Source organism: Drosophila elegans, unplaced genomic scaffold (genome assembly GCF_018152505.1).
Source record: "Drosophila elegans isolate 14027-0461.03 unplaced genomic scaffold, ASM1815250v1 contig_149, whole genome shotgun sequence".
Taxonomy (NCBI): Eukaryota; Metazoa; Arthropoda; class Insecta; order Diptera; family Drosophilidae; genus Drosophila; species Drosophila elegans.
The window spans coordinates 9,436,989-9,449,196 of NW_024545513.1; the positions used below are offsets into that span (position 1 = coordinate 9,436,989).

The 12,208-nt window shown below is 36.2% G+C and overlaps 1 protein-coding gene across 8 annotated transcripts; it reads right to left on the bottom strand.

The window, feature by feature from the left end:
* Positions 1-1,374: 1,374 nt before the first annotated feature.
* LOC108136454 lies at positions 1,375-5,260 on the bottom strand. 8 transcript variants are annotated; one of them, XR_005977678.1, is made up of 5 exons: positions 3,290-3,304; positions 2,433-2,459; positions 1,939-2,312; positions 1,654-1,782; positions 1,375-1,587 (listed from the first exon to the last, which is right to left on the bottom strand). XR_005977678.1 is itself a non-coding variant. In XM_041709462.1 (4 exons), exon 1 carries the CDS (start codon positions 3,540-3,542, stop codon positions 3,384-3,386), a length of 159 nt encoding a protein of 52 aa, XP_041565396.1. In that variant the 5' UTR covers positions 3,543-5,208; the 3' UTR covers positions 1,375-1,587; positions 1,654-1,782; positions 1,939-2,312; positions 3,290-3,383. The 8 variants fall into 8 exon arrangements, 3 of the variants coding, with proteins under 3 accessions (XP_041565396.1, XP_041565397.1, XP_041565394.1); XR_001773965.2 differs by lacking the exons at positions 2,433-2,459; positions 3,290-3,304 and adding an exon at positions 5,246-5,260; XR_001773964.2 differs by lacking the exon at positions 2,433-2,459 and having other exon boundaries at positions 3,107-3,330.
* Positions 5,261-12,208: the final 6,948 nt, after the last annotated feature.

Sequence of the window (12,208 nt, forward strand, 5' to 3'; positions counted from 1 at the left end):
TTAATATAAACCAAGACCACAACGATTTTGGAGGCACTAAGTGAAATCAAGAAATCTGGTCGTCCAGAGCTTCAAGAGTAAGTACGTTGGGGTATTTACTAGATATTAAATGAGTCAGCAATTTAAAGAGGTTCCTAGTGGTAATTACAAATTAAATTATTTAAAAGAAGGGTATAATTTCATGGTTAAAGTCTTTGTCAAATCTTAGGGGTTTATTCAGGCAGTTAAGCAGAGCATTCATCCAGGGTTACTCTTCTAGATGTTCTTTAAAAATTATCTCTGGTCTGAATTGCTGTAACTCCGAAATTTCCGCAGTTCAGCAACCCAGAGGCTGCTGAAAATCCAGGGTAGTCGCTTTTTTACTAAAATTTATAAGACAACACTGGGTCAATATGAAATAATAACCAAATAAATGGCAATAGAGAAGTTTCATCGAATTTAAGCAAATACCCAAAATTAAATCTTGGCAATTTATGATTTTTCAAACCTATTTTTACTTGCCTTTTTTTAATGCAAGTTTTTTTTTTTAGCTAACTACTAAAATCTGTCATAATATTATATATATTATAATTGTTTGAAATTTTTCAAAATTTAGTAGGCCGTGAGAAGTGTCAAATCTAAGCAAATGACAAATTTTTAAAACTTTAGTAGGCTTTGAAAAGTGTCCTGTCAAAGCAAATGGCTGTGTGCTTTCAGTTGAAGTTCTCATCTTGTCGGAAACGAATCAACTAACAGCAAAAAAAAAAAAAAAACGGGCGAAAAAAAAAAAAGTAATAGAAAATTTGCATTGAAGTCGCAGTGATTAAAAATAGGATTGTGATTAATATAAACCAATACCACAACGATTTTGAAGGCACTAAGTGAAATCAAGAAATCTGGTCGTCCAGAGCTTCAAAAGTGAGTACGTTATGGTATTTGTTATACTCTTGCAGAGGGTGGTATTATAATTTTAGTCAGAAGTTTTCGACGTTTCCGATCCAATTAAGTATATATATTCTTGATCAGCATCATTAAGAGAGGCGATCTAGCCATGTCCGTCTGTCCGTCCGCTTCTACGCAAAATAGCCCCTCAGTTTTGGCTGAAATTTCAGCAGTTCAGCAACCCAGAGGCTGCTGAAAATTTTATTGAATTGCTGAAAAGCCAGGGTAGTCGCTCTCTTCTACTCAAATGTATAAGAAAACACAGGGTCAACATGAAAATAATAAAAAAAGAAGAAAAGTTTTGAAATTTAATTGATTGATAATATTTCCAATATATTCCTTTTGTTTTTCCTAGACATTTTCACCGAATTTAGGCAAAAGTTAAGACAGACAAAGCTAGGGCTTAATTTATTAAGCCCTTTTTTTATAGGAAAATACAGGACACACATTCGGTTCAGACTCATTTGTAAATAAATACATTTTATTACAGTTATTGGTATAATTGGTTTAACTTCATAGAAGTCATCAGCTTGTTTTTGCTTCTTGTTTTTAAAAACAAGGCTTATCTTATCTTATCTATTTGTACCCAATGGAAAATGTCTTTGCTTGTGGAATAACTCATTTAGGCGCAGTGTCGGCTCAACCATTTCATTGTCATCCATTATCCTATAAGTATAAATATATATATATTTTTTTTTTTGCTACAATTAAAATCAAACAAATACAACTTACACATTACTTTAGATTTTTGTGTAGCGTTTGCCCTGGAATTTTAGATTTCCGAATTCCTTTCTTTTACGTTGCAATGTCCGTCTGCAATTATCGTACGAAATTTCAATTTCAGCTCCTTCCTGGGTGTATCTTAAAATAAATGAAATAGGGATAAGTTATTGCAGGTCCGATCGAAATCTTTGAAATCCAAGAACGTGTGCTTCCTTTAAAAACTTAAAATGCTTTTACGAAATAAACTAAATAAAATGCCTAAATTGTTGTAGTTTACAACTGTCTAGTACTTACTCCATAACGTCGTTGAAAATCTGTATGAGATCCGTTTTCTTGTCGGTGAGCTTGCGCACCTGTTTTTGATTTCCTCGATCGCATTGATTTTTTTCAACTTGAGATCTTGGGCTCCATGGCTGTGACATAGGTGGTCTTTCGTCCTCCGTCAGATATACTCGCGCTTTACAGGATTTAACGCGGCACGTGTATGTTGTGTCGCCGTTTGTTAGTTTCTTATTTTTACAATACAATTGGTTGTCGTCGCAAGAGCATATTAGTCTTGAACCTTGGCGGGAACCAACTTGAAATTTAAAACTTATATCGCTCAAACAAGTCAGACCGCACGGATAGCATAGTTTTTAAATAGATGACGGACCTGCAGCAGATAGAACCTGCAACTCAAACAGAAATATATATATATACATATATACATTTAAGAAAAACACAGCTGTTTTGTCAAATGGGTTCGTGACTGCGGTAAACCAACATCTGGTATTTTTTGAGTAACGTACCACGTTTTTCTCATGAGCCAAATACGGCTATTATATTTATTTGTGTTGTTCGATGTATATATATATATATATTAAAAACAATGCAGTCCATCTCTATCGGAATTATGTTATTAACTGGTAGTCTTTTACCTACAAATGAAGGTCTAACTCTAACAAAGAACGTGCAAAACATTTGAAAAAGGCACAGCTGTTTTTTTAAGTCGGTTCGAGTCTGCGGAAATCGCCTGCATTGGTATGTTAGCGATGCATTGTATTGTGGCGCATTTTTAAAAGAACTTCCTTTTTATTTGTGTGATTTGTTGGGGAAATTTGGAAGCAGTTAACTCTGAGTGTTAAAGTTGCATTTAAACATTGAACTGAAGTCAACGACGCTACCCGAGTTTCCCAAGTTTTCCGAGTTTCGGCTTCGGGGTATTTTAGTATTTTTGCGGAACACTGCACAACGCGCTAGGGATCGTTTGGCATGGAGTGTCGGGCATATTTTAACGACGCACCACGGTCACGCTGCTCAAAGTGAAACGGCCAAACGAAGAGACGAGACGTATCGTGTGTGCTCAGACTTGTGCTCTCAGAATTTATTTTTGGTCATCTACATTCACCTCTGGTACCGATACTGACAAATATTCAATAATAATGCAACAACAAAACGCAACGAAAACAACTCAAAAACTCACACTTTTTTTGGAGCAAGCAAGAATGTCGGCGAGCAACACAAAATGACTTGCAGCCGCAGCACACCATGATATGCGGATTAATTTAAACAAAAAGAAAATAAGGGGGGTTTCCTAGACATTTGGCACACATTTTCCTAACTTTTGCGTTTACGCCGTTCCAAGTTTTTTTTTTTTTTTTTTTACCTTTTCGCTTGTCATATATGCATATATATACGCATGTATATAAATGCACACGAAAATTCGCGGAAAAGCAGACACATAACAAAAACAACAACTACTACAAACGAACAGCGACGACGTCGAAGGAAAGATTTTTACTCGCGTCGCGGTATACTTCAACTGTTTTTGAACTTTTATTGCGTGTTTGCTGCTGCGACAAAACTCGCGCGGCGCCACAAAAGCGAACGAAGAACAACGTGTGTGTGGCGGAGAGCATGCGCTCTCTCGCCCGTATATGTATATAGTTTTGGTGTGCTAGTGTGCGTTGTCCGGTACGAGGTTTTCAGTCGCGACGCGCCGCCCGTTTCGCTCGCGTTTATCGCGACTCACACAATGAAGGCGGGCGACAATTGCTGCCATGGCCAATGCCAGTGTGCCGTTTTCGCCGCGCTTCGCTCTCGCCGTGCCAATTCGCCGGGGTCGTCTCATCTTGTCTTGCTTGCTCCAAATTTAGATTGACTCGGGTATGCCCCCTTTTTAAACTCCCCTTTTGTCAGTTTAGAGAGTATATAACGAAAACAGTTCAATCACGAGCGTATCAAGCGAATAACTAAGTAGTACGTTCAATCAAAAAGTGTGTAAAATCGTTAAAGAAAACATTAAAGCAAAAACCACAAAACAGCAGAGGGCAGCACGAAGTTAACAGCGAATTCGGCGGCAGAAGCAGAGCAGCGGAGCGCAAGTGCAAGCGAGACGGCAGCAGAGCTCCGCTGCAAGGCAACGGGAAAGAAAGAGATAGCGCAGCAACTAAGAGTGTGAGAGAGCGGACGGGAGAGAGAGCAGCGACAACCACAAAGCCTCAAAAGAGAGTAAACGTGCAAAGCTGAGAGAACGAGACAGAGAAGCGACAAAAAAGGTGATATTTTTTCATTTCATTCTTTTACTTTTTGATTTTTCTTTCTTTACCTCCTTTTAGTTGTGTTTTTTTGGTATCTTTAGTTAATTTATCTATTGTACGCCTAGTTAAGTTTACGAGAAATTCGTACAAAATCAAATATTGTAACTAGCGCTCTTTCTCTCTCGCACACTTCCTTTAGCTCTCTCATTCTCATTTCATAACTCGTTTTGCATACATTTCAGTTTCATTTATTGTTTTTATTTTGATTTTCTTTTGCTCCATTGAAATTCATAAGTTTTATGTTTGTTCTCGTTTAAAATTCAAATGAAATCATTACGAATTTCGATTTGCAGCTTTGTGGCGCACTTTCATTGAAACCACAAAAAAATAAAAGAGAGAGAGAGAGAGTGCCCACAACAGTAACGAGGGCTGTTATTAACATTTCAGCAGTGAGTAAAAACCAATAAACAATAACCAACAAAAAAAAAATGAGTTGCTAAAAACCAAACAACAAATTTCTGCATTTTTCAATACATTCAAGAGTTTTGTGGGAGGGGATGACGACACGCGGGGCTGCTTCTTCTTCTCTAAGCCATTTTTGATGTGCCTTTGTGTATTTGGCACATTGGGCCTAAAGTTCAGAAGTATATACATGGTACTGATGTTTTCGCAGGCATTTAAATATATTGTGAAATATATTTTCTAAAGAGCCTGCAAGAAATCGTTTCTTTACTTCTCCCTACAGTGGCAAGATAGTTTATTTTGCCCGCTGTAACTCATCGCTCTATTTGTTAACATAAGGAATTAGTGCCAGCGACAAATCTTTGTCCTTTGGCAATCAAAATGAGCCTTCTAACATTCCGAGCTAGCATGTTGTTGGAGAAAATAACAGTGGCGGCGAGAGGCAGGGACAGCCAGACGAAGGACGAAAGAGAGGGATGCGTTTCCCAGTAAACCAGTGGTCGGCACACACACTATTCATGCTCGAACTTCTTAGTGTGAGTAATTTGGACGGCGAAATTTGTTGGCCTCTGCCGCCGCTTTGCTGTTGCTCAGTCTGCAAGACTTTAGCCTATGCTCACGAGATCGAGCCGTGCCGACCATTGCAGTAAATCGCTATATATTTTTTCAACAAATACCACTTCGGTCCGCGCTGGCGGCGGACTGAATCGCGTTGTCACACATTCAAAATTTCAACGAACTTCGCTGTGCTGCCGACGTCGACGTCCCATGCCAAATAAGTGAAGCGAGTTGAATTCGCCGCGCGCTCATTTGTCGCTTTGTCGCCGGCCGCTCGCCGGAGCGCTTTCTCTCGGCAATATTTTCAATGATTTTTTCGAAATAAGTTTCTGGCAGTGTAGTTGTAGTCAATTTTGTAGCTCTTCGTTTGTACACTTTTGTTCCGTAGATATTTAGTCGGTTTACTTCGAGCACCTGTAACTCTAATTTATACATTTTTTCCATTTGCAGTCCACAAAATTAGGTTTTTTATTTTGTAAGCTTGTTTATACCCAAGTTTTCTGACAGAGTTTGACCATCACACTCGGCATTCCTGGCACATTATTTTTAGTTGTATCGTACCATGAGTAATTTAAGTTGTGTAGACATTCAAGTAGGGTTTTTTTTTCTTATTTATTGTATTATTTTTTAGAGGGTATATCACGCATAATTTATATACTCCATCTTTTAGTCGAATATAGTTTTTGTTAATTTTTATAAAAAGTATTTTCGTTTATAGTGGTTAAAACCAATATTACTCTCCCAAACATTGGGAACATAGTTCGTGTTGATTATAACGACTAACAATTAGTTTGTAGCCCACAAAATTTCACATTTATGGTCACATTGTTTATTTTCCCCCACAATCTTATCTTTATTTATTGGAATTCACATGTTTGAGGGGTCAAAATGAGTGTATTTTTCAATGCTCAATTTGCTTCCGTTTTAACATGCTCACTCACGGACACATTTGTAAATTTTTTGTCCGTATGTAAATGTGTCTAATGCTTGTGTCAATTTTCCTAGTGATGTAATAGATGTTTTTTAGGTGCGGCTTCTTTTTCCGCCTTCGTTTGCTCTGCCGTATTCCACACTTTTTCATGCTATTCTTTATTAATTTTTTTTTAGTTTGCCAATGAGGTCAGACTGGCACACATACAAACATACGCGCGCTATGAGCGCACTTACACAGGCACACAACCCTAAATAAATCGCAGTTTGCAGTTCTGCTGCCCCTATCCCTCTCTCCCGTTAGTCGGTTTCGCTCGCACTCCCTTTGATACATAAGCACATAAGCCCTACCTGTCAACGATCGGTGTTGTTGTTACTGTTAAATGCATCTGTTACGCTACACACACTCGTCTTTAAAACGTTACTTCCGGCTTGATCGCGCTCTCCCTTTTACCGACTCTTTCCGCATAAATCAGATGTGCCTGCATTTTGTTGTTATCGCTAAATTCTGATTCTGATGGTATATATATGTACATATGTATATATAGACATATGTAAATACTTCTGTGCATATATGGATGTGAGTTTGGAAGTATCTGCTTATAGTTTTATTAATCCCTAATAGCCAAGAGTAAAAATGAAAATTACAGTCTGAAAAAATGATGATTCGATTCCTATAATGTTTCGGGTATAATCCTAGGATATTAAAAAAGTGTTTTGCTAAATGCCAAAGCATTTTTGTGATAATCCGTAATAATTTGTATAATTTTCCCAAACATTCTGTTCTGAAGCCTTGCTGGATACTTATATACATTCAAACATACATACATACATATGTATATATTTCCGCTATTGTTTTTCTTTGTATGAGGTCGCATTTTTCAAAAAGTAGAACAGAAAACATGGCTTCCCCTTATTTTTCCACCCGATTGCAATACGCAAATGATTGATGTAACTTTGTTAGTGCTCGCTTCCTTTGTCTTTAAATTAAGCCTATTAAAATTAATTAAGATATTGACCCAGTTCGCTGTCAGTCTTCAGAAAACCGCCGGCACAAATGTATATAAAAAATTATTTCAAGTGCCTGTCATTTTTACATTAAAACAACAAGCGTGACGTCATTTAAATGAGCTAGTTGTGCTTTTGCTTTTGTTCCCTACCCAGAAAACCTACCATAAACAGATAATAATTGACGGTGATTACATTAAAAGTAAATATTCCTTTTAAATGGAGCATTTAAAATGTGGTAACGATTTATCAGTAGCAAGTTAATAGTATCAAAGGAATCATTATTAGATTTTCTTTTCATCTTAACTACAAATATTTATTTAGTAGTTTACATTTAATTTGTTGTACCATGGGGTAACGTGGGAAAAGAATGTGCTTTAAAGCGTTTGTGATAAGGCGATAAGCCACCAGCAAATTTTTTGCCAGATAGTTGATATTGAAGCATTTGTTTATTTTGGCTCGAATAGTTGGATTCTTTTTTTCTCTCTTTGTCTTTTTAACTGTGAGAGCGACTCATTTTGGTATTTTTTTGTCGCGTTTGTTGTTACTCGTCATCATCAACCAGTTGTTATTGTTGCTTATTTTTTGTGGGCAATTTAAATCGGCAGCAAAACCAAAATAAAAATTAAAAATAAAATACGCAACGGTAAATCCAACTTTTTTGCTGCGTGCAAACGAGATGGGAGATGGTTTGCTGTGAGAGATTTAAGTCAACTACGAAAATGAAGCTTAAAAAGAAAAAGTCAAAATCAAAATGGCAGATACAGTGAACACTTAAACTATGAGAATGGGCTGTAAGAACTATTGAATTTATTGTGTAGCCTTATTAAAATTTTGCATGTTTATTAACTACTAGTTTCCAACATTTTAAATTTATAAATAAAAAACGATTTTTATGCCATTCTTAAATAATAAAGTTATAAGTTACGAAATTATATATTTCCATATTAATTTTTTATTATTAAATCAAAAACTTATTAAAGGGGGTTTTTACTGTACAAACACAACCTTGCTTTTGCCCCTTGCCGGTTATTTTCTTCTCAATGAGTTTTTACCCATTTCACATACATACATATGTACATTCCAAAACAAACAATATAAATTCATTGATTTCGACTTTTACTTTCCTCCGCATAACTGTTCATTTTTTTGCGCCTTCATTTTGGTCGCTTTCTTTGTGGCGTCTTCTTTCAAAACAGAACACAAAGAGAACAACATTTTTCGACAGAGAGAAAAATAAGTGTGTCATAGCGTTTTATGAAGTGCCGACCCCCTTTCGAAGAGATGTGCGTACACACCCATGGAAAACCGATTAAATTTTCTTAACTTTTGTTATTTTTTGACGTCAGCTGAGTGGAAAAAAGCATAATAACACTACAAAAAAAAGTATGCTCTTAACTGATATGTACATATGTATGAAATCGAGTGTAACAAAAATAAATTTGCAAGGAGGCTCCTTTTTTTTATAAATCATCGACAGTTGAAATTTGTATTTATCTAAACATCGTATAATATTAATTTGTATTTCGAAAATTATAATTGAATTAATAAACCTACTTTTCTATAAAACTGTTTAATGGGGAAACTCATTGCCAAGGAGCTCGTTACTTTATTTCTGTTGTGTTGGTAAACGAATACACGCATTGTGGTAACAGCGAGTTAGCAGTTTAAGCCAAAACGCAATCAATTAACACATGGTTTCTGCCAACAGCAATGCCACATTAAACGCAAATGAAAACATACATATGTACATATGTATGTATGTACATATTTTTTAATACATACATACATACCTAGATATACTTCGCTTTTTTATATGTACACCATGAACAACGAACAGCCCCAAGGTCAGCGATAAAAGCTAATTTCCGTCTGACTTTTTATCCTGTCTCGCCTGACCATAATCCCCCTGCCCCCACAAATCCCTCAACAAACGCAACGAACTTTTCCCTTGGGCCGCTTGAACTTTTGCGTTGGGTGGGTGTATTGATTTCATTATCCTGCTTTCGGCGTGCCCGAATGATGTTAAAACCCCTATTCTTTTAGAGGAGAATTTCAAGAATTGGGTAATTAAATTAATAATAATAATAATTCTTTTTTTAAGGCCTTATGCATTAAAATAATATATTTAAGTAAGCCCCGAATGAAAAAAGATTATCCCGAATACTATACCATCTTACAAAAACGTAGCTACCAAAAGTGAGTGTATACTAGCCTAAATACATTGCCCTTGTCTGGGGGCCTTGAAGTTACTCTCTTCTCTTCTTTCCCCCAACAAATAACGGTTAATCATAACAAATCGACAGCTGTCTCTGTCTGCGTACTATAGTTTCTTCGTTTCTTTTTGTGGAGGACATGTCATCGACTTATTTTCGTTACTTCGCCTTCTTCTCGGCGTATTCCTTTTTTCAAAAGGAGTGGTTAAAAAAGGGAGAGGGTTGGCGAAGATATACCAGTTCATTGACTTGAGGCCGAGACGACGGTGACCAAATTTTTGGGGTTGTCTTTTATATTTATATTTAATGCCATTACTATTACTTTGTCCCTATATTCACTGGTATATGCCTGAATTGCTGTGGATATTCAATGGCATGCAATGTGGAGCATGTCGTGGATTTCTCATCACAGGCACATACTCTCTTGGAATTATTAGTATATATTGAGTCACACATTGTCGACTGAGTGCACTGAACAAATTATGTATTCATGCAGTTAAGCATACAAAAGTACATGCATATATTATGTGGCTGTGTAAGCGCCTGGGGTGTTTGTTTTTCTATCTTGTTAATGGGATTTTTGTAGAGCTCGTTGATTTCTCGTGCACGCAGCATTTCCGCTCTCCGGGTCTTTGGATATTTCTCTGTCCCAGGCATTTGTCAACCCATTTTGTAGCTCCCCTCTGGATTTCAGATACAAAAACAGCAGCGGCCGCAATAATAGCTCAACAGGCCTCTGGTGCAAACCTGTTCTGAAGCGATTCCCAAACAAAATCGATAGTAGTTGCTTGAACAAACTGAACAGAAAGGATACTCTTAAAAAAAAGAAATTTTCACTTTGCAATATAATTGATAAATATCCCCTTTTCTCTATATTATGTAAAACTTAATTAATGTTTTAAATGGTTTTATTGAAGACGAGAAAATGAGTCATATTATTTGAACAGTTGTAAGTGTGGTCAGTCGGTCAAACAACATTTTTGGTATTTTTTGTCGATTTAAAATAAGTAATGCTAGAACCTTGACCGCAGCTGCACTTGCAGGTAGTACACACATGCAAATGTTAATTTGTATCTTCAGCACACCTGGGCAGATTTTTCTTTCCTGCCTATTTTTCTGTTTCGCTTCTTTCCTTTGTCTTTGACCAGCTGTTTGCTTTGCATTATTTTTTTTGTGATTTTCTTTTTACTACCAAATTCACTAACGTTGTTTGCCTCATTTTTTCGTTACAGGCTCTCCGGTCGAGATTTCCAGCATCTTCAACCAAGAAAATAAGAAGTAACCATTCAAATAATTAAGGACTTTAAAGAGGTGAGTAAGCTAAACGATCATTCCTTATCGATTATGCCAATGTCAAGTGTAATGTTAATCGCGAATGTTAACTGGTCACGTTAAGGCGGCAATGTTAATCGCAACTGTTAACCACTCGACAACACGTGCAAAAGTTTTTCTCTGAGTAATGCGAAGAATTGGCAACGATTTCGATGACGAAGCCCAAAAGCCGGTCGTCTCTCTACAAAACTCAGCCCCTCTCTTCTCGATTTCTCTAACTGGTTTTTCTTGCATGACTTATTTGGTTACCATGTGCACCAAAAGAGCCTGGTTAAAATAGATGCTGTAATTGGGAAACGTGACTGCTAAATTAGCAGTGCGAAAATTATTACAGATAAGTCTGAAAGTCCATATGTTTCAACAATAGGGGAATCCAGGGGTGAGACTGAAATATTTTCGTTTGAAATTCGCTTGTAAAATACATGTGAAGAACGTACAATTTTTAGCCCCCGAATTTGATTAATCGAAAATCTTTCTTCTGATTTTTGTTGTTAACCTAATAATATTATTGTTTATTAAAGTTGAATAATCTAAGAAAACAATTCATGATTTAAACATCTATTCCGAAATTTTCCCAATTTGCAAAACATCTGGCTTAAAAGTCTGGAATTTTCTGCATATGAATTATCCTTATCGATGAGGTCACTTTAAAAACCGTGACTAACTCTTAAATCTGTACGTTTAACAAGCGCTTATAAAAGTTTAGTGAATCACATTTTCACTTTGGCTTACATCTACTGTAAGCTGCATTTTCTCTTTGATTAAATATTGACTTCAATCAAACTGTTCATTATTATGAACTTTGTATTTCGCGATTTATTTTTTAACTAACGAATTGTGCACTTTACTGAAGTCAGCATTTAACAATTGCGTCCTTGTCCCTTTTTAAATATATCCTTCGATTTTTGCATGTTTGCTGCTGACACATGCTTTTCTCATTTTCCATCGCTTTGTTACATCCAAGATGTCATAAAAATGTGTATCAAGTGTTGTATTAAATCAATAAATATTCTATGTACAAAATCTTGCACACTTAAAAAAAAAAATTAGCTGTCTGCCTTTTTTGGTCATGTTTATTGAACAGGGTCATTTTTCGTCGATTGGCGCTTATTTGCTTACTCTTTTTTTGGCTTAGTCATTGTAACAGCGAATTTGGGTCACTTTAACCGTTTCAGCTGAGTGTTAACTCGTTCCAATAAAATCGCTTAATTAATTCAAATTTGTTTTATACTGTTCTGATTATCCTAAATTAAAAAAAAGGGTTTGCGTTCCGCCTTGACTAATTGCTTAAATTTTTAGAAAATAGTTAAAATTGCCTTTTTCGGATTGTTTTTTTTTTCCATATCTACATACATATGTATATGTAGAACATATCTAAAATGATGTACATCACTGTTACTACGCACCAAAAACACTGCAAATGCTACTATAAAGATAAGCTGTCGCTTGCAGTGATGGTGAAATGGAATTGTTGTTTTTAACGTGATTCACCTACCGCTGCAAGAATTTACTGGAGAGGGAGCGAAACATGTGCTGCCA

Coding starts and splice junctions, on each gene's coding strand:
- LOC108136454 (XM_041709463.1), bottom strand. CDS start 3,542: ATGCTCTCCGCCACACACACGTTGTTCTTCGTTCGCTTTTGTGGCGCC.